Below are 22,168 nucleotides of genomic sequence, written 5' to 3'. Positions count from 1 at the left end.
GGTGGTCAGGAGAGGCTGCTGAAAAATTGATGGATCAGATCTTTGCCAGGGGAAAGTATCTGGCCTCACGCTTCCACTGTGGAAGGGCTGAAGCCTGCTCACCATCACTTCCTTGCTAGTCAATAGAGCAGGCCAACTTACATGAAGGTGCTGTCCCGGGTGATGGAGCCGTCTGGCCCAGTCCGGATGTCGATGCCAGAGATCAGCTGGTTCTCATAGATCAGTTTGTCATGGATCACCTGGAAGAGTGGAGACATGGGGCAGGTTAGTCCCCCAAGCCCCTGAGCAGAGCACTCACCCTGGCTTCCCGTGGGTGTCCCCTCACCTGGACTGTGGTGCCGCACTGCATGAGGGGGAAGCGGAAGATCACAAAAGCCTCAGTCATCCTGATGGGGTCACACCCTGCCTGGGCATAGGCTAGCCGGACACTCTCCAGGATGATAGGGTGATCAGACATGTCCCTGGAGACCACCAGAACAAAGTGACCATCCAGGAGGCACTGAACAGTGACTGCAACACAAAGGAGCAGGATTCAGTATAGATGTTCCTGGTAGAGGAATTGGGCAAGAGTTCCATGCCACACTCTGGATGATAGACTGGAATCAAGTCACCCCTTAACCTTCTCTCTGTCTAAAGAGGCAGAACTTGGTCACTACAAGGCCTGTTTTCTAATATTTCTCATGGCTCTTCTCCAATCTAAGTATTTAAATAAGGTGTAGATCTGAGAGCGAGGGTAGTTAACCCTTGGAATGGTTTGCCCAGGGTCACTGATAAGGCAAGACTGGATGTCTACTAAGAGATCTGCTTGAGGAATTATTTCAGGGAAAGTCTATAGCTTGTGTGATACAGGAAATCAGACTAATGATCACAATGGTCCCTTCTGGCTTTGGAATCTATCAAGTGAAGCCCCATGGGGGTAAGTGGGTTTGTCTGACACAGCATGATTGCAGCTCAGGTTGTGCAGGAACGAGACACAAGCCGGCAGAGTTATCCTTCGATCTGATGATGGAGCACCAGCCTGTACGGTCTGATGGTTCTTCCTCTGCCACCACACATTTGGTGTTGGCTCTCAAGATCTGCCAGGCACTGGGCAACTGAGGAGAGACCGTGATGTAGGAAGGAATCCCTTTGCACACAACTGATGCCAGCTGCAGCCTAGGGTGAGAGTTACAAAGACATTGCATCCAAGTCTAGTTCACCATGCTAGTAGGTGGTGACCAAACTCATCTGAGAAGTACGGTGTGTCACCAAGCTTCCCAGGACGGAGATGGCAAAAGGCTCCATAAACTGACATGAGGGCAGGTCTCCTACCTGTGTTGCCATAGTAGCAGGGAGTAGTGAGGTCAGTCTCATCATAACAGCAGCCAGCCTGGAAGCAAGCAGCTTGGCCTGGGGCATCCGCACAGGGCATCTTCCCAGCCACCACACGGCACTGCTCCTCTGTGAGATGGGCCCCTAGAACAGCAGGGTGTGGATTAAGGAGAGCTAGAGATCCTCTGAAGGGATCACAAGAGACCCTTCCCCAGAGATTATTTAAGATCCGTAGTGACCTCTGGACAAGTGGCTGACCTCAACACCAGTCCAACCCTCCTCCCCTTCCCCAAAGGGCTGCAAGAGCTCCCACAGTGGTCCTCCATCCCAGCTCACCCTGCCCCCCACAGCCATAACCTCAAACCACATACCACCTCAGACAGCATTGTGCTCAGATCCCCACCCCTGTCCTCCAGATGTAGGATGTTGCCCTTCTTTGCATTAAGCCAGATACCAGGCTTAACATTTCACTTGGAAATTCAGGCTCCTGATCTGCTGCTGTGTCAGAGGAGAGCCCCCACCCACACCCTACAGCCCTCTCAACACAGCCAGCAGTGTGGTCCACTCCAATTTATCACAGTTAGCAGTTCCGGGGTGGGTTTTTCTAGCCATCTCATGAAATGGTGAGCAGACACTTACTCTATGAATTTTTCCTTTATTAAAGTCACCATCTCCCTTTACTGATGATGGGGCAGACGCTAGCAGGAAGGCCACCATTTCCCCATAGCCAATCAGAGGAAAGTGCCCCTCGTAAAACATGGCTGCGAATTTCTTTCATGAGACTGAAGCTGTACCTAGAGGCAAAGTGGCTGCCACTCTGGTTTAGGGGAAGGGCTAGACAGGACACTAAGAGTGCTGAGGGACTAAGAGCTGTGGAGAGCCTGTGCGAGAGACATGGGGGGAAGGAGACAGATTGCAAGCAGATGTGGGGATGAGATATGAAGGGATACAACATCAGATCCCAAACCCTGGGATACTGGAGGAACAGGGGAAACCCCTCTGAGCAGCCAATGGCAAGGACACATTGGTGCATGTGTGACTGGATTTTGCACCAAAGAAGCTCACAGACTTTGGAAGCAAGTGCCTTCCCCTAAAGCTTTGAAAAACCAGAAGGCAAATAGCCACCCCTTCCCTTCAAATAAACTGGGGGGAGGCGGGGGGGGGGGGGGAACAGCATGATTTCTAAACAAATCTAATTTTTGATCATGGCTTACAACACTGTCAACACCAGCTCTAACATGGCAGCCACAAGCAAGAGACAAGGTTCAGCTCCTCTGAAGACCACCACAGGAGTCAGAAGTGGACCATGAAACCTTCCATTAGAGGGGACCCACATGCACTCAAACCAGTTAGAGGTCACAGACACCCCTACACACCTATGTTGCTTGGTGGAGGATATATTTGGGGCACCGGGCGCACCAGGCCCGGCTGCGGCTGGGGCACCGGGCGCACCAGGCCCGGCTGCGGCTGGGGCACCGGGCGCACCAGGCCCGGCTGCGGCTGGGGCACCGGGCGCACCAGGCCCGGCTGCGGCTGGGGCACCGGGCGCACCAGGCCCGGCTGCGGCTGGGGCACCGGGCGCACCAGGCCCGGCTGCGGCTGGGGCACCGGGCGCACCAGGCCCGGCTGCGGCTGGGGCACCGGGCGCACCAGGCCCGGCTGCGGCTGGGGCACCGGGCGCACCAGGCCCGGCTGCGGCTGGGGCACCGGGCGCACCAGGCCCGGCTGCGGCACGGGCACCGGGCGCACCACGCCCGGCTGCGGCACGGGCACCGGGCGCACCAGGCCCGGCTGCGGCACGGGCACCGGGCGCACCAGGCCCGGCTGCGGCACGGGCACCGGGCGCACCAGGCCCGGCTGCGGCACGGGCACCGGGCGCACCAGGCCCGGCTGCGGCACGTAGCGCATGGTCTCCTCTGGGGTTAAGTCACGTTCAGTGGGCTTGGGGCAGGTCATGTTCACATCATAGGTGGCAGCGATGGCCCTGGTGCTCAGCAGTTCCTCCACTCGCACCTGCAGGTGGTTACGGCCATCCTGCAATAAAGAGACACCAGTCAGTCAGTATTGTGGCCTAACAGACTCTCTGTAGGCGCTAAGCACAGTGCCCCCCAGCTGCACAGGCTGTGTGACTGCAGGTATGGACCCATCTCCAGCTTCTGTTGTTGCTCAGGTACACTGGGGTGAGGCGTGCCAACCCCCCTCACCTTCTTCTGGACATGACAGCCATTGTAGCCAGCCGAGAAGATCATCGCTCCTTGCTCGCCAGATGTGACCCAATGGAGACAGATGGAGCAGTTGGTAACTTCGAAGGGTGTCCCAAACTCATCTGTGGAGAGAGTCATACAGGTCGTGGGTAAGGAAGAGTTAAAGCCCTTGATGAAGCTTAGCCAAGTAGCCATGTTTGGAACAGTGACTGTGGTTTGTCACATCCTTCAGTTTAGTGGAGTTTAGCATGGTGGGAAGCAGCTCTAAAGGTACAGGACGGCCCTCATTTACCAAGTCTGAACTAGAGCCAGGAGTGCTGAGAGTGGCCGAGCCAGGCCAGGCCAGGCCATCCCATCCGACCCCATGCTTGGGCATGACAACAGGGAGGTGATCGCCCACAGAGGCCACAGGATCCAGGTGTCTGGAGCTCAAAGGGCCGAGTTACACCCGAGCTTGGGATACCCAGCCACATTTTGGTATGTCCTTTTACAGTCTCCCCCCCAGCAGGGTTCCCTCTTTACCCTCTGCTATTTTGTGGGTCACGATCAGCAGGCTGTTGTGAGGAAAGACTTCGCTACCTGGATTCAATGGTTAGGGCTAACTCCAGTCTTTTCTCCAGGGGACAGAAGCCACAGACTCTCACTTCAGGAGACCAGGGTACTCAAGATTTGAGGATAATAGCCAGGCCACCAAGAAGCACTAGAGTAGAACCTTCTTGTTCCCTTCCTAAAGCTCTCATTACATACTGTAGAAGTAAGAGGTTTCCACAGGAGACCCATAAAACCCTCCTGCATGTCTAAGAGGGCAGACGAGCAGGAGGCTTCTTAGCTTTCTTATGAAGCAGCCAGGCAGCTACTTACCCACAACTTTGAAGCGGACGGTGCGGCCCTGGCTGGGAAAGACCAGCAGCTGCATCCCATAGTCTCCACAGTCATACTCATGTTGCAAGACAGAGAAACTGACCCTGTGGAAGTCCCCCTGCCCAAGGGCTATTCTTAGGGACCAGAGCAGCACTAAGCCCACAAAATACCTACAGCCCAGCCCCATGGCAGAAGATGCTAAGAAAGAAGCCCTGTCTAGCAGCCACTTCTCATAAGGGGGGGAAGCTGTGGGACCGGGGCTTTGTAGGGTGAGTGGTGGGGAGGGGGCGGGGTGTGAATCAGATAAGCAGAGAGGCAACACCTGGGGAGCTGCCTGCTGCTGGGGAGGGGCCGGGTGAAAAGTGCAAAGCTCAGGGTGAAAGGGAACATAACCATCGAAGCCTTCAGCCCTAAGACCCCCCTCCCATTGAATCCTCCTGTTATGCTACCTTTTGAGTGTTGCCAGCTCTCAGGATTTTATTGCAAGTCCCATGGTAAGTGATGTTTTATTTCAAGCCCCATCTCCTGGAAACAAGGAACTAGCTGAGAACCTCAGTGTGCATTCAAAAGAAAAGTAAGTTTCTTGCCCTCACAGTTGCAGAGAAAAGCTTAAAAACAGGGCTCAAGCACACCCCAAGTGCCCCAAAAATTAGAAGGCCAAGTTGCCTGGAATCGAGGGATCTAGTCAGTGTATCCTTCTGGGATCGGATGATTTAGTTGGGGATCGGTCCTGCTCTGAGCAGGGGGTTGGACTAGATGACCTCTTGAGGTCCCTTCCAAGCCTGATATTCTATGATTCGAAGTGGGCGGGCAGGCACAAGGTCGAGTCAGTGTGTAGGTGGCCATGGTATTGAATGAGGCCTTTTTCTTTCTTGTTCTGTGTGATTAGGTTATTGAAAAACTGGAGTGGATACAGAGAAGAGTCACAAATGCAATTTGCCGGCTGGAAGAAGTGCCGGCTAGCAAGAGACTTACAGAGCTCAGTCAGTTTAGCTTATCGAAAAGGAGATCAAGAAGTAGCTCAAGTACAGTGCCCAAGCACATTCATAGGGAGAAAAGACTGGCTATTAAAGGGCTCTCTAATCGAGTGGAGAAGGGTAGAACAAGATCCAGCGGTTGGAAGTTGGAGCCAGACCAATCCATGGACGATGCGTACAATAGCCTGGGGAGGCTGTACCTCTGCAAAGAGCCCCGCGCGGCCCTGTCCATGCACCGCCCAAGGCCCCCTCCTTCTGCTGCTGGTAGTTGGCCCCAGTCCAGGCAAGCGGGCTGCTCCTCTTCCGGGAAGCCTGCTGGGCTGGGGCTGGGGCTAGGGCGGCTAGGACTTGGGGTGGCTGGGGCCGCACCACCCAGTTCTCCAGGGCTGGGGGGAAAGGGAGGGCTGCCCGACGCCACCCAGTGGTCTGGTGCTGGGGGGCAGCCCACCCACCCAGTGCTGCGGGGCTGATGGGGCAGCCTGTCTGGTGCTCTGAGTGTGTGTGTGTGCCCTGGCGCTTTGGGGCTGGTGGTGCTTGGGCAACCCGGGATTGGGAGGGGGGGCAGGTAGCCGCGGGAGGGAGGGATTCTGGGCTTTGGGGTGGGGCCTCAGGCTCAAGGGGTGGGCCGGGCCAGGGGCTAGCCTCCCCAAGCCTGTGGTTCACCCACCGTCCGTGGCCAAATCTAAGGTAGACGTAAGGCACACATTTTGAAGGGTGACTAACCCTTGGAGCAGATGGCCACTGGAAGTGGTGGATTCTCGATCAGGCTATGTTTACACAGCTGCCCTGTAGTGCTGACACTTACTGCAGCAACGCTGTCGTAAATCCACCGCTCCGAGAGGTAGGACGATGGCAGAGTTCTTCCAGTGAGCTCATGGCATCTACCCTGGGAGAGAGGTTGGATTAACTACGTCTCTCAGGAGGGTGAATTTTTCACAGCCCTGAGGGACACACCTGGGTCAACCTAACTTTCTAGTGTAGACCAGCCCACAGGCGGCCTGTCTGGAAGACGCTTTACTCAGACACAAGTTATCGGGCTCCATGCAGAGGTAACAGGGTGACATTCTCTGGTCTGTGCTCTGCTGGAGGTCAGATTGGTTGATCTAAGGGTCCCTTCTGGCCTGAAAATCCATGAACCTATGAAAAAACCCCTCAAGTGTATTTTTTGTGTGAAAAAGCTCATGATTTTTGCAGCAATCTCTTGATTTTTGGCTCTTTGGGGTTGGGGCTCCCCGTCTCATCTCCCTCGCTCTTTCTGCCCTTCTCACTGCCGAGAATATCGCCAACCCTGAGCGCTCAAAAATCCTGAGGCCCCCCAAACGCATGAGCTTCCCTTAAAAATCATGAGATTTTAAAAATAACAAATTTGTGGCTATTTTAAAATGCTTTTCTGGCTTTTGAATCTGCGGAGGTCATGCTTTGAAGCTTCTCTGTCTCTACAGTTATTATGTATTTGTAGTCCTGCAGTGCTTAAGAGCTCCGGTCATGGAGCAGGACCCCATTGGGCCAGGCACCATACAAACATAAAACAAAAAGATGAGGCTCGAAACCCTGTTTTTAAAAGGAAAGCTGACGTTCTGGTATGTTCACCTGACTCCAGGAGCTGGAGCTTTAAGAAAAGCACAATTATTGCATCACTCACAATAACATGATGAGAATTGGTAACTCTGTCTCTGCTTCTTCCCTACTTCCCTGTTGTGTTGTGAACACTGGGGCGGGGGGGGCATCGGGGGAGGAATGTAAAACTCATTCAAAGATGCTTTATCTTTGCGGCAGGGCAAGCAAGGTGTGTAGAGAAACTGCTCCTGTGACTGGGGAATGGAGAACGGGCCCCTGAGCCTGATGCTAACAGCTGCCAAATACGCCTCCTCCACAGCTCTGCTAGTACTCTTAACTCTGACCTACACACATGCTGCTAGTCTGGTCTTCTGTCCCACTGCTCTGCACCCCCTTGCCCCGTATGTCAATCTCTGGCTTGCAATTTTAACTGCTCCTGCTTGGGCCCACACTGAGATTTAAACTCCATGATCTTCAGAGCAAAAACCAGGCGATTCTGAACTAAAAGGACGAACCATCTCTAGGGAGTGGCTGTAGCACACTCATTAACATCCATGTGAACCAGCCACTAGAGAGCAACAGATCCCCAAGCTCCCCTCATGCGGGTGACATCGTCATCTCTGTACAGGTGTAGTCCTGGCCCCTAGTCACCCTGGTGCTTTATCCCATCACCAACCCCATAAGGGACACCAGCTGAGACCTATCATTACATGTCATACCTTTGGAAGGATCAGGCCCGCTCAGTGCTGAGTAGGGGGATCTGTGGGCAAAACCCAGGAGGTCCAGAAAACAGTGGTGTTAATTCACTAGGAGTCACTGCGTTCTGTCTGAGTCAGTGTTGGAACAGGGCTCTGGCGTGGTGCCAGGGGCTGATGGAGGTGCCATTGTTCTGATGAGGTGTGGAACTGAGGCCCATGATTGTTAATGATTTTATAACTCTTTTAAAATAAGATTAAGGGGGTTAGCCCTGGTGGCCTGTGTAGAGTCCAAGTTAGGGGTGAAACTAGTGAAAAAGCAGGGAGGCCTCATACCAGGCCTTGAAGAAGCCTAACCTGGCCAAGTATGGAGCTCCACAGAACGAGGCAGGCCTCAGCCTGAGCTATGTGAAACCTGAGGATGGGATGTAAGGACACCTCAGTAGGCTTAGGCCTCTTGAGCTTCTCTTGGCTGGTGGTTTTCCTAGGCTCTGTCTGTCTTTTTCTCATGGCACTGCTAACCCTCAGTACGTTTACAGTACAAAATTATTTCAAAATTATTCTATTCGAATTTTCGGAAGCTATTTTATACGTTCGGTCTTCTGTGTCCCCACTAAAGCGGGTGAATTTGGCAGATTGCGTCCACAGTACCAAGGCTAGCATCAAATGTCAGAGCCGTGCCCCTACTGTGGGTAGCTATCCCACAGTTCCCACAGTCCCTGCCGCCCATTGGAATTCTCTGTTAAGCTCCCAGTTAAGCATGATGGGGCAAAAACATTCTGGCGGGTGTTTCTGGATGTGTGTCATCAGAAAGCTACGACAGACAATCGTTTCGCCCCTTTTTGGCATGCAGACGCCATACTGCTTTCAGCAGATGGTGCACTACTGCTCTCCTGCTACGATGAAACCACCTCTCCAACTCAACTCTGCTCGGCCATCGTGAACCGAGCAACACAGCTTCTGCCACCAACTCTGCTCTCCCGCTATTGCCACGCTTGCGAGCTTCTCCATGGACACAGACAGCACGGCATGTGGCGATTGGGAGATCATGGTGCTGTTGGGCCAGGTTCATGCTGTGGAACGCCGATTCTGGGCCCGGGAAACAAGCACAGACTGGTGGGACCGCATAGTGTTGCAGGTATGGGATGATTCCCAGTGGCTGCGAAACTTTCGTACGCGTAAGGCCACTTTCATGGCACTTTGTGACTTGCTGTCCCCTGCCCTGAAGCGCAAAGACACCAAAATGAGAGCAGCCCTCACAGTTGAGAAGCAAGTGGCCATAGCCCTGTGGAAGCTTGCAATGCCCGACAGCTACCGGTCAGTCGGGAATCAGTTTGGAGTGGGGAAATCTACTGTGGGGGCTGCTGTGCTGCAAGTAGCCAATGCAATCAATGACCAGTTGCTATCAAGGGGAGTGACTTTGGGAAACGTGCAGACCATTGTGGATGGCTTTAATGCGCTGGGATTCCCTAAGTGCGGCAGGCAACAGACGGAACACATATCCCCATCTTCGCCCCGGAACACCAGGGCAGCCAGTACATAAACCGCAAGGGGTACTTTTCCATGGCGCTGCAAGCACTGGTGGATCACAAGGGACGTTTCACCGACATCAGCGTGGGATGACCTGGAAAGGTGCATGACGCTCGCATCTTCAGGAACTCTGGTCTGTTTGAACAGCTGCAGGAAGGAACTTACTTCCCAGACCAGAAAATTACTGTTGGGGATGTTGAAATGCCTATAGTTATCTTGGGGGACCCAGACTACCCCTAAATGCCATGGCTCATGAAGCCGTACATAGGCACCCTGGACAGTAGTAAGGAGCAGTTCAACTCTAGGCTGAGCAAGTGCAGAAAGGTGGTAGAATGTGCATTTGGACGTTTGAAAGCACGCTGGTGCAGTTTCCTGACTTGGTTAGATCTCAGCACAACCAATATTCCAATTGTAATTGCTGCTTGTTGTGTGCTCCACAATATCTGTGAGAGTAAGGGGAAGACATTTATGGTGGGGTGGGAGGTTGAGGCAACTTGCCTGCTGACAAGTTTCACACAGCCAGACAACAGGGTGATTAGAAGAGCGCAGCAGGGCGTGCTGCACATCAGAGAAGCTTTGAAAGCCAGTTTCATGACTGGCCAGTGTACGCTGTGAGAGTTGTTGTTGTTTCTCTTAAAGTTACCTGCCCCCCCCATATATATATATATGAAAGGAAATAAAGTCACAATTGTTTAAAAACCGTTCTGTATTAGTTGTTGCACAAAACATTGAGAGAAATCAGAAGCTAGAGGGGGGTATTGGGTTACGGGGGTGGACGAGGAGGAGGGAAGGACTAGTCCAGAAACCAAATCAAAATTTAGGATATGCCAGTTTTCTGCTGCTTGTGCAATCCTCTGGGGTTGACTGTGTTGGTCCCCGCAGCCTCCCCCCCCCCCCCCCCCCCCCCCCGGCATGTTCTTGGGCGTCTGGGTGAGGAGGCTATCGAACTTGGGGAGGAGGGAGGGCGGTTATCCAGGGGCTGCAGCAGCAGTCTGTGGTCTTGCTGCCTTTCCCGCATTAGATCCACCATACAGCGGAGCATATCAGTTTGCTCCCCCATGAGCTTGACCATAGCATCCTGCCTGCTCTCATCGCCCACGTCCTTCCTCTCTTCATATTCATGTAACGCTTTACGCGACTCTGCAATTGTTTGCCTCCATGCATTCAACTGGGCCCTATCAATGCAGGAGGACTGCAAGAGCTCAGCAGTTATTGTCCCGAGTTCATTTTTTCCATCTTCTAATCTGGACCAGCCTCTGGGACAGAGTAGATAGGGGCCGCATTGAAACATTTGCGCCTGCTGCAGGAGAAGAAAAAGGGAGAGTAGTATTTTAAAAGATACAGTTTAGAGAACAAAGGGGATGCTGTTTCTCAGTGAAACAGGCAATTCATAATACACAGCACATATTCTTTCTGTACAAGGTCTCATTTTGCCTCTCATACTGAAGTGCCTGCCACTTTGGTGTGAGTAAGCCATCACATGCGGCCGGGCAACAGAATTCAGCTTGCAGCTCCTTGATTATATGTACGACACTGTTCTGTGTCCCTGGAGTAGCCTCTTTCCGTCATGGCCGTGGAGAGTTTAATGTATGTATTTGCGTTCCTTTTTTTGGAACATAGTTGAGCCAGAAGAGATTCGTCTCCCCAACATGCAATGAGATCCAGTACCTCCCGTTCAGACCAAGCTGGAGCTCGTCTGTGAATCCGGGACTGCGTGGTCTCTTGAGATGGTGGACTCTGCATGGTCTCCTGTGATGGTGGACTGTGCTGATGGTGACCAAACAGGAAATTCAAAAGTTCCCGGGGCTTTTCCTGCCTACCTGGCTAGTGCATCGGAGTTCAGAGAGTTGTCCGGAGCGGTCACAAGGGAGCATTCTGGGATAGCTCCCAGAGGCTAATATTGTCAAATTGCGTCCACAGTACCTCTAACCCGGAACTGCGATCTCAGTTTTAGTGTGGCTACTCCACTTGCCAAGGTGGAGTACAGAAATCGGAGTAAAGAGCCCTTTAAATCGAAAAGACTGGTTCGGTCGTGTGGATGGAACCAGGTTTATTTTGAGGTAACTCTCCTAATTCGGAAATAACCGCTTACTGTAGACCAGGCCCAAGTCTCCCTACTTCAGCAGGAGAAACATTTGGCCACTTTTCTATCTCACTCAGCACTTTTCCCCTAAGTGGAGAAGTTTCATCCTCTCCTGTCTAGTGTCTCTGCCCCTGAAGTCAATGGAAGGATTCCCATGGACTTTGAAGCAGGCCTTTTCTGTCAGGGGAAAATCATCCCTCACCTTCAGTGTCTGGAAGAAACCCCACGCAATGACATTTTATACACATTCAGAATTGGCCTTTCAGTAGGCTACTGAGGCCTCCCTTCTTCTTCACCCTGCCTTTAGAATTCGGGATGGCCAGGGTTTTCCGTTTAAAGATTTTAATAGGCAGCAGTAGCAGAAATACAGAACTTACTCCCTTTCCCTTGTGTCTGAAACTTGTTCTTCTGCTGCCACCCTATTGTTTTGGCTCCAGGGTAGTTCGGTTAGCTAAGGCTTCCCTCTCCATCACTGCAGTCCTGGAAAGCACACTGCCCACCCCCACCACTGCCCATCAGCCACTATTGACCCCCAGTTTTGCATCATTTAAATACACCATTGGGTTGTTGGAGGAAACAGCTTATTGCTATTGTTCTATCCTGGCACAGATCAGTGCTGGCAATCCTGATTCAAACATTGTAGCTTGCACCACTCCCTGTGGATTGTTTCTGGTACCCTAAGGCAATTATATGTCTTACTTCTGTGCCAAGATGATACCAAGTCTTTCATGTGCAAGATGTGACAATGCAATCAGCAAAGACAGTCATTTAGCTGGTAGAAAGAAAGTCACAGGCACCCATCCAGCTGCATGCAACTTGTATCTCCAGTGTTGCGTTATTGCTTATAGTTGGCTGTCCGCTGCCATTGTTGAGCTTTCAGGGAACCCCGTCTCTCTTCTGTCACAGACTTTAAGGTCGGAAGGGACCATCACGGTCATCTAGTCTGACCTCCTGCGCATTACAGGCTACAGAACCTCACCCAGCCACTCCTGCAATACACCCATGACCTCTGTCTGAGTTAGTGATATCCTCAAATAATGATATAAAGACAAAACTAAACAGAATCCCCACATTTACATTAGTTTAAACCTGCAAGTGACCCGTGCCCTGTGCTGGAGAGGACGGCAAACCCCCAGCCACAGGGTCTCTGACATGGGGGAAATTCCTTCCCATTCCCCAAAATGGTGATCAGTGAGACCCTGAACATGTGGGCAAGACCCACCAGCTAGATACCTTGGGGAAAGAATTCTTTCCCCAAGGTAACTCAGAGCCCTCCCCATCTAGTGTCCTGTAACCAGCCATTGGAGATATTTGCAGCTAGCGGTCACAGATCAGCCGTGTGCCATTGTAGGCAGTCTCATCCTACCATCCCCTCCATAAACTTATGAAGCTCAGTCTTGAAGCCAGTTTTGCTTTTTGCCCCCCAACACTCTGCTCCCTTTGAAAGGTTGCTCCAGAACCTCACTCCTCTGATGGAGAGAAACTTTTGTCTAATCTAAAGCCTAAACTTGTTTATGGCCAGTTTATATCCATTTGTTCTTGTGTGCACGTTGGTGCTTATGTTAATTCCTCTGTGATAGTTATCCCTCTGATGCATTTAGAGAGAACAATCAACTCTCTCTCTCCCCTCAGCCTTCTTTTGGTTAGGCTAAATAAAAGTATTTCTGTCTCCTCTCATAAGTGAGGTTATCCATTTCTCTGGACATCCTAGTAGCCCTTCTCCATATCTGGTCCAGTTTGAATTCATCTTACACATGGGAGACCAGAATTGCATACAGTATTCCAGATGAGGTCTCACCAGTGCCTTGTATAATGGTACTAGCACTTCCCGGGCTCTACTGGAAATACCTCACCTGAGTATCCCATGACTGGGTTAGCCTTGTTCCCAGCTGCATCAGAGTCATCCTATGATCAAGCAATACACCCAAGTCTTTCTCCTTCTCTGTTGCCTCTAGCAGATAAGTGCCCAGCTTTCAGCAATAATTCTCATTGTTAGTCCTCAAGTACATGACTTAAGCACAGAAGCAAAGGCTTTTACAACTACAGCATGATTTTTATACTACTTTGAATTTTAGCAAATGGCAAATTCATGGCCTTGTGCCTTGAAGCCACCAGGCTTCCGTTCATTATTGTGCCAAGCCATCACAGAATGCTTTTTGCAGAGAGTAACAGAAGCATGATCCCTGCTGCCATCCTCTTACAGTCCAAGACTCTGACCTTGCAACACTCCATTTTGGGATGCAGGAGTACACAGGTGCACCCAGTCAGGCAGAGCAGGGACTCAAACCCATGTCTCCTAGATCTCAGGCGAGTGCCCATGCATTTCTAGGATACGCATGTCTTTCTGCTTTTTCCATGAAGAGTTTTGAGGCATTGGTTTTGCCTACTGCAGACTGAACGTTGACATTTAATGAACAGTTTGTGTTGCTTGGCCAGCCCTCAGCATGTGCTTAACTCCATGCATGCGTGAAGTCCCCATGAAGTCATTACCACATGCACATTAAGTGTCTGCAGGATCCAGTCCCACAGTAGGCTACCCTAGAAGATGCTCATAGAGGGGCTAGAACAGTCACACCACGTTAGTGTGACAGTCCCTGTGGGTTCTACAGTAGGTGGAGGATGTTGACATGGTAGGAGCAGTGGGAGAGAAGATTTAGCTGTTGGAAGGGGATTTGGAGAGGAGCTGGAGGGCTGTAGTTTCCCAGGTGAGATAGAAGGAAACTAATGCAAATGGAGAAGGGTAGATTGCTGTGTAGACAGAGGTGAGTGTGTAGATGTAGCCAAGGTAGCTTTAGCCTAGCCAGATCAAGCAGTAGAGCAACAGCAGCACAGGCTACCCACTGGAGCCTGACCCAGAGTCCCAGCTAGTCTTGTATAGTCCATGCTTCCACTACTGTTATTTCAACTAGCTTGATGAAAGCTAGCTCATTGAGGTCTGTGTGTGCGCACTACAGCCACACTTTGGAGTGCCCCATAGATATAGCTTAAGGGTCAAGAAGCAGGAGATAGCAGTTATGGGGGAGATCCCAGCTGTAAGGCAGGATGCTTAAGGTCTTGAAGCATCAGGTTTCCCAGTCACTAACACAATGGGGAAATCTTCACCACCTCCTGTAAGCTAGGGGCTGGCCACAGCCCCCACAGAAGACACAAGGGTTTCTAATTACCAGACTTAGGCTTGTCCCCCAGCTTGCTCACATGGACTTCATGTTAGACTGGCAAGCGCCAGTCGTTCTTATTGCGTGCCCAGTGGAGTTAGAATCCAGCTATTCACAGTAAAGTTAATCAAAAAGTCTCTAGTTCAGCTGAGTGGCTTCCCCTCCCCCCAGATAGGACCCCAGGAGATGAGAGAAAGCCATTTGATTTACCTTGTCTAGTGCTAGCTTGCAGTCTTCTTCCTGTCCTCTATGCCACATCCTATTCTGGTGTCTATCCCTGCAGAGAGGTCTGTTCTGCTGCTGACTGGGGAAGAGCTACAAGGCCAGTAGTAGACGCCTGGCCTCAACAACTGCTGTTCCCTCCCCCAGAGGGACACATGCTACCACAAGACATTAGTGCAGTCCAGACATTTTATTTCTGCTCCCCCTCCCTTATTTTACAGTCATCTGCCATGGAAGATTGGGGACCTTGTCATCCAGCTGCTTCTCCTATGGAGTAGTGTCACAGTAACAAGAGAAACCACAGCCACCAATGAAAGCATGGCCAGAAGCACCAGGGTCAGGTCCAGTCTGGAGACAGGGTCTGGAGGAGGAAGAGGAGGAGAGGTTAAGACAATCCTGATTTCTGTAGGGTCTAAAGTGTGGAGATGACACCTAGACTTCCCTGCCCCAGTGGTGCTCCCCCTACCGCTTAGGCCAGCCTTCATCAGAAAGATACTTGAATTGTCAACTCACTTTTTAGACTGTGAGCCAGCACCACCATCCCATTGATTGCCTTCTATTGAATGGCTGAGGCAATGCTAGCCCCAGTGCATTGAGTGCCACAGAGGCTCAGGGCATACAAGTCACCATTGAGGTGCCATAGTGTCCCCCCCCCCCCCCCCCCCAAGTTTGCTGGGTTTTGAGACATCCTATGAATGTCCAAAGGATAAGGAAATAACCCAACATTGGCCCACTCATAGGAAGCACTCACAGGTGTGGTGTCAGCCAGCATTAGCTTACATATGGATCATCAAGGAGTGACTTCTGCATGTAGCTCCCCCGCCCGAACATTTACATTAGAACCCCCTAGACAGCATTGACTTGCTGTATTCCAGGTTACTGTGCAAGATGCCAGTTGTCCTACTCGGGTTTAACAGAAAACTCACCCTTGTTCTCATAGACGTGCTCTCTCCATGGCTCAGGGCTCTCCTGGAAGATCACAGGGCCAGGAGAGCTCACCAGGTCCTGGGGCTCTCCTGTCCCATTGTTGATATCCAGGAACCGGCGGCCTCCTGGGAGATGGAATGGAGAGTTAGGGAGCTGTCTGTCCAGTGCACTCACAGCCAGAGGGCCCATCGTCATGAAATGCAGTGTCACCATGGACTCAACCATGAGCCCTTACAGGCCTCCTGACAGGTTGTGGTACCAGGTATTAGATCTTCCTGAATTGCTTATTTGAAGTGTGGGAGAAGTTGGGAAGAAAGGCCATTTCATCAGGAGCAGCAGACACTCCACACTCCAGAGGCAATTTCTAGTATTGTCTCCTACATAGGGCAATTGTAGGAGATTAGGCCATTTACCTCTTCGTGTTAGCCCATCATACCCCAGCTAGCGCTACAGTACATGGTACAGGTACATAACGAGCTGGGCTGAACGCCTTGCAGTCAGTGTATAGCACAGGGCTGGGCAAACTTTTTGGCCTGAGGGCCACATTAGCACTGTAAAACTATATGGAGGGCCAGGTAGGGAAGGCTGTGCCTCCCCAAAGAGCCTGGCTCCCTCCCACTTCCTGCCCCCTGACTGCCCACCTCAGAAACCCCCTCTGCCCCCCCAACTCCTTGTCTCCTGACTGCCCCCTCCCAGGACCCCTGCCCCTAACTGCGCCCTGGGACCACACCCCTATCCAACCCCCCGCTCCCTGACAGCCCCCGCTGGACTCCAACGACTATCCAATGCCCCCTGACTGCCCCCCTGAACCTCTGCCCAATCCAACCAGCCCCTGTCCCGACTGCCCCCTGGGACCCTCTGCCCCTTATCCAAGGCCAACCCCCTTATGATGCTGCTCAGAGCAGCAGGAGCTCACAGCCCTGCCGGAGTAGAGTGCTGGACGGCACAGGAGGGGCTGGGGGCTAGCCTCCCCGGCCGGGAACTCAGGGGCCGGGCAGGATGGTCCTGTGGGCGGTAGTTTGCCCTCCTCCAATATAGCAGGACAGGCAGATCTCTGTTCACTATGAGTCCTCTGGTATTTGGGATGGCAGCTTGTAGAAACCCACATGGGTTTCAGACCACTGGGGCCCAGATGGAGCCACTCCGACTTACTCGTAGCAGCTCCTGATGGGCACATGGTCCTGCAGGGCTCCAGCCGGGAGGGGTAGCAAGCTGAGGCGCTACAGTAAATGTACACCTAAAATCCACACAAGTGAGAATGGAGTTAGTGAGTGACTGGCCAGTGCTGGTAGGAGCCAGGAAGTAGATCCACAGCTATCAGTTTGGTTCTGCATGTGCAGCGCCTCAGCAGAGACAATGTGAAGGTCAGGACCTGACTGAAATAGGAGCTCCTGCCCCTGCACTCCGACTTCCCCCTCCTCACCCGCTTTATATGTGGGCCCCTTCTCACCTCTCCCTCAAGCGCCACCTGGGAGGCGGAGTCCACAAAGGCAAAGGTGGAGAGGACGAAGCGCTGGTGGTGAGTCGGGAAGGGCAGCTCAGATAAGGCAGGGCCCACGGGCACAAGCTGGGTTCTGTAGTTGTCTCCCAGGAACGGGCACCTGGGAGCAAGACATGAGAGAAGGGTGGACCAAGGAAACCGCCTTCCTCCTCCCCAAGCCATGCTCCCCCTCCATCCCAGCCACTCACCCGTCCACCAGGATGGGCCACTGCGGCTGCTGCAGGGGGTTAGCACTTGGGGTGGCCCAGCACTGGTGTAGAACCAGAACCAGGGACGGGTCTGTTCTGTGCAGGATGCGAACCTCCATGTAGAGAGGGTCCCTGAGCACCTTCACCACAGGGTAGTCTCTGTCTGTGAGATAGGATCTGTAGCTCAGGTCTGTGGGGGAGAGGGCAGGAGGAGAGCAGAGCTGAGACACCTGTGGTCCTTCAGGGGGATGGGATCTCCGTGCTGGAGTGAGGGGTCACCTACCTGTGGCGATGCGCAACTCAAGCCGGAGGGGTCCTGCCTGGGTGACTGGAGCAGGTGTGGGGGGCAAGAAGACCTCGACCTGGACTGGCAGAAAGTCACTGGCATTGTAGATGCAGCGAGCATGGAGGCTGCACAGGAGAGAGCAGAGGGAGGAGACAGGGGCTGATGCTCTGTGAATTCAGATTGAGGCCATGTGGTTTCTGGCAGTGACCTTATTAGTGCTTGAGACAAGCAGGGTCAGGCCCTATCAGTACTTGGATGGCAGACATCCAAGGATGCTAGTGTATCAACCCTTTTAGCAACTCAGATGTTCTTCCCTCTAACTCAGGGACTCAGCAGGAGTGTCCGAGCACGGCCACATGGGGGCCTTCTCAGACAGGCTAGAAGCACCTGCTTACTTGTAGTCACATCTCTCTTGGCAGCATTCTCAAGTTTGCCACCAACTATTATCCAAGCTTTCTTTCTACCAACCCTGTAGTGAGTTATCAGTCCCTCCGGGTGGCCCCACGGAGGCCTTCTCAGGTCAGGCTGGCTGTGCCTACTTGTCATCATTGGAGATCACATAGCAAGTGGCATTTACAATCATAAGATTAGGATTGGAAGTGACCTCAGGTGGTCAGCTAGTCCAACCCCCTGCTCAAAGCAGGACCAACCCCAACTAAATCATCCCAGCCAGGGCTTGGTCAAGCCAGGTGGCAGAATCTCCATCCTTAGAGGTTCTGCCACCTCCCTAGGTAACCCATTCCAGTGCTTCACCACCCTCCCTGTGGGATAGTCCCATCCCCAATAGCCAACCTAGACCTCCCCCACTGCAGCTTGAGACCATTGCTCCTTGTTCGGTCATCTGCCACCACCGAGAACAGCTGAGCTCCATTCTCCTTGGAACCCCTTCAGGTAGTTGAAGGCTGCTATCAAATCCCCCCTCACTCATCTCTTCATTTTTGTTGCCCTCTGCTGGGCTCTCCAATTTTTCCACATCCTTTCTGTTGGTGGGGGCCCAAAACTGGACACAGTATTCCAGATGGGCCTCCCCAGTGCTGGATAGAGGGGAATCACTTCCCTCCATCTGCTGGCAATGCTCCTACTAATGCAGCCCAACATACCAGTAGCTTTCTTGGCAACAAGGGCCCACTATTGATTTCATAGCCAGCTTCTCGTTCACTCTAATCCCCAGGACCTTGTCTGTAGAACTGCTGCTTAGCCAGTCGGTCCCCAGCCTGTACCAGTAAATGGGATTCTTCCCTCCTAAGTGCAGACTCTGCACTTGTCCTTATTGAACCTCAGATTTCTTTTAGCCCAATTTTCAATTTTTCTAGGTCACTCTGGACCCTACCTACCTCTCCCCCCAATTTAGTGTCATCCATTAACTTGCTGAGGGTGTAAGCCATCCCATCATCCAGATCATTAATGATGATGAACAAAACCAGCCCCAGGACTGACCCCTGGGGCATGCTGCTTGATACCAGCTGCCAACTAGACAGAGCTATTGATCACTACCGGTTGAGCTTGATGACCTAGCCAGCTTTCGACCCACCTTATAGTCCATACTTTTTTAACTTGCTGTCAAGAATACGGTGGGATACTGTGTCAAACTTTGTTAGAGTCAAGGTATATCATGTCCACCACTTTCCCCATATGCGCAGAGCCAGTTCTCGTCATAGAAAGCAATCAGGTTGGTCAGGCATGACTTGCCCTTGGTGAATGCAACTTGGAGGAGAGGAAGGTGATCAGGACCAGCCAAGTGCTTCAGAATGGATTTGACCTGCTGCAGGATTTTTCTAGGGACTGAGGTGAGGCTGACCAATGTTGGCATTTGATCAGACAATGTAAAACCCTGACTCTTGGACAGTCAGCTGCACAGCGTGTCCTTCCCTTCACAAAGCAAGATTTTGCCCCATGCCCCATTAGGGATCAGGTGCATTGCCCCACACTCAAAAAAGGGGATGTCTGTGACTGCAGGGAATCCATACCTGTAGAACATCCCCCAAGTCCTTCGGTGGTCAGGAGAGGCTGCTGAAAAATTGATGGATCAGATCTTTGCCAGGGGAAAGTATCTGGCCTCACGCTTCCACTGTGGAAGGGCTGAAGCCTGCTCACCATCACTTCCTTGCTAGTCAATAGAGCAGGCCAACTTACATGAAGGTGCTGTCCCGGGTGATGGAGCCGTCTGGCCCAGTCCGGATGTCGATGCCAGAGATCAGCTGGTTCTCATAGATCAGTTTGTCATGGATCACCTGGAAGAGTGGAGACATGGGGCAGGTTAGTCCCCCAAGCCCCTGAGCAGAGCACTCACCCTGGCTTCCCGTGGGTGTCCCCTCACCTGGACTGTGGTGCCGCACTGCATGAGGGGGAAGCGGAAGATCACAAAAGCCTCAGTCATCCTGATGGGGTCACACCCTGCCTGGGCATAGGCTAGCCGGACACTCTCCAGGATGATAGGGTGATCAGACATGTCCCTGGAGACCACCAGAACAAAGTGACCATCCAGGAGGCACTGAACAGTGACTGCAACACAAAGGAGCAGGATTCAGTATAGATGTTCCTGGTAGAGGAATTGGGCAAGAGTTCCATGCCACACTCTGGATGATAGACTGGAATCAAGTCACCCCTTAACCTTCTCTCTGTCTAAAGAGGCAGAACTTGGTCACTACAAGGCCTGTTTTCTAATATTTCTCATGGCTCTTCTCCAATCTAAGTATTTAAATAAGGTGTAGATCTGAGAGCGAGGGTAGTTAACCCTTGGAATGGTTTGCCCAGGGTCACTGATAAGGCAAGACTGGATGTCTACTAAGAGATCTGCTTGAGGAATTATTTCAGGGAAAGTCTATAGCTTGTGTGATACAGGAAATCAGACTAATGATCACAATGGTCCCTTCTGGCTTTGGAATCTATCAAGTGAAGCCCCATGGGGGTAAGTGGGTTTGTCTGACACAGCATGATTGCAGCTCAGGTTGTGCAGGAACGAGACACAAGCCGGCAGAGTTATCCTTCGATCTGATGATGGAGCACCAGCCTGTACGGTCTGATGGTTCTTCCTCTGCCACCACACATTTGGTGTTGGCTCTCAAGATCTGCCAGGCACTGGGCAACTGAGGAGAGACCGTGATGTAGGAAGGAATCCCTTTGCACACAACTGATGCCAGCTGCAGCCTAGGGTGAGAGTTACAAAGACATTGCATCCAAGTCTAGTTCACCATGCTAGTAGGTGGTGACCAAACTCATCTGAGAAGTACGGTGTGTCACCAAGCTTCCCAGGACGGAGATGGCAAAAGGCTCCATAAACTGACATGAGGGCAGGTCTCCTACCTGTGTTGCCATAGTAGCAGGGAGTAGTGAGGTCAGTCTCATCATAACAGCAGCCAGCCTGGAAGCAAGCAGCTTGGCCTGGGGCATCCGCACAGGGCATCTTCCCAGCCACCACACGGCACTGCTCCTCTGTGAGATGGGCCCCTAGAACAGCAGGGTGTGGATTAAGGAGAGCTAGAGATCCTCTGAAGGGATCACAAGAGACCCTTCCCCAGAGATTATTTAAGATCCGTAGTGACCTCTGGACAAGTGGCTGACCTCAACACCAGTCCAACCCTCCTCCCCTTCCCCAAAGGGCTGCAAGAGCTCCCACAGTGGTCCTCCATCCCAGCTCACCCTGCCCCCCACAGCCATAACCTCAAACCACATACCACCTCAGACAGCATTGTGCTCAGATCCCCACCCCTGTCCTCCAGATGTAGGATGTTGCCCTTCTTTGCATTAAGCCAGATACCAGGCTTAACATTTCACTTGGAAATTCAGGCTCCTGATCTGCTGCTGTGTCAGAGGAGAGCCCCCACCCACACCCTACAGCCCTCTCAACACAGCCAGCAGTGTGGTCCACTCCAATTTATCACAGTTAGCAGTTCCGGGGTGGGTTTTTCTAGCCATCTCATGAAATGGTGAGCAGACACTTACTCTATGAATTTTTCCTTTATTAAAGTCACCATCTCCCTTTACTGATGATGGGGCAGACGCTAGCAGGAAGGCCACCATTTCCCCATAGCCAATCAGAGGAAAGTGCCCCTCGTAAAACATGGCTGCGAATTTCTTTCATGAGACTGAAGCTGTACCTAGAGGCAAAGTGGCTGCCACTCTGGTTTAGGGGAAGGGCTAGACAGGACACTAAGAGTGCTGAGGGACTAAGAGCTGTGGAGAGCCTGTGCGAGAGACATGGGGGGAAGGAGACAGATTGCAAGCAGATGTGGGGATGAGATATGAAGGGATACAACATCAGATCCCAAACCCTGGGATACTGGAGGAACAGGGGAAACCCCTCTGAGCAGCCAATGGCAAGGACACATTGGTGCATGTGTGACTGGATTTTGCACCAAAGAAGCTCACAGACTTTGGAAGCAAGTGCCTTCCCCTAAAGCTTTGAAAAACCAGAAGGCAAATAGCCACCCCTTCCCTTCAAATAAACTGGGGGGAGGCGGGGGGGGGGGGGGGGAACAGCATGATTTCTAAACAAATCTCATTTTTGATCATGGCTTACAACACTGTCAACACCAGCTCTAACATGGCAGCCACAAGCAAGAGACAAGGTTCAGCTCCTCTGAAGACCACCACAGGAGTCAGAAGTGGACCATGAAACCTTCCATTAGAGGGGACCCACATGCACTCAAACCAGTTAGAGGTCACAGACAC

At 52.2% G+C, this 22,168-nt stretch overlaps 1 protein-coding gene across 1 annotated transcript in view; it reads right to left on the bottom strand.

Moving 5' to 3' along the window:
• LOC119566333 overlaps positions 1-22,168 on the bottom strand; it is a 28,726-nt gene that overhangs the window by 4,719 nt on the left and 1,839 nt on the right. Inside the window, exons 4-18 of the mRNA XM_043548468.1 lie at positions 20,801-20,944; positions 19,815-19,999; positions 19,631-19,728; positions 17,495-17,622; positions 17,212-17,401; positions 16,973-17,123; positions 16,675-16,759; positions 15,522-15,647; positions 14,819-14,956; positions 4,377-4,622; positions 3,516-3,637; positions 2,688-3,345; positions 1,312-1,455; positions 326-510; positions 142-239 (exon numbers count right to left, since the gene is read on the bottom strand). Of these exons, the coding sequence (XP_043404403.1) occupies positions 142-239; positions 326-510; positions 1,312-1,455; positions 2,688-3,345; positions 3,516-3,637; positions 4,377-4,622; positions 14,819-14,956; positions 15,522-15,647; positions 16,675-16,759; positions 16,973-17,123; positions 17,212-17,401; positions 17,495-17,622; positions 19,631-19,728; positions 19,815-19,999; positions 20,801-20,944 (2,698 nt within the window). The remainder of the gene's footprint in view (positions 1-141; positions 240-325; positions 511-1,311; positions 1,456-2,687; positions 3,346-3,515; positions 3,638-4,376; positions 4,623-14,818; positions 14,957-15,521; positions 15,648-16,674; positions 16,760-16,972; positions 17,124-17,211; positions 17,402-17,494; positions 17,623-19,630; positions 19,729-19,814; positions 20,000-20,800; positions 20,945-22,168) is intronic.

The sequence above is a fragment of the Chelonia mydas genome, chromosome 6 (genome assembly GCF_015237465.2).
Source record: "Chelonia mydas isolate rCheMyd1 chromosome 6, rCheMyd1.pri.v2, whole genome shotgun sequence".
Taxonomy (NCBI): Eukaryota; Metazoa; Chordata; order Testudines; family Cheloniidae; genus Chelonia; species Chelonia mydas.
This window is presented reverse-complemented; position numbering and strand designations above follow the sequence as displayed.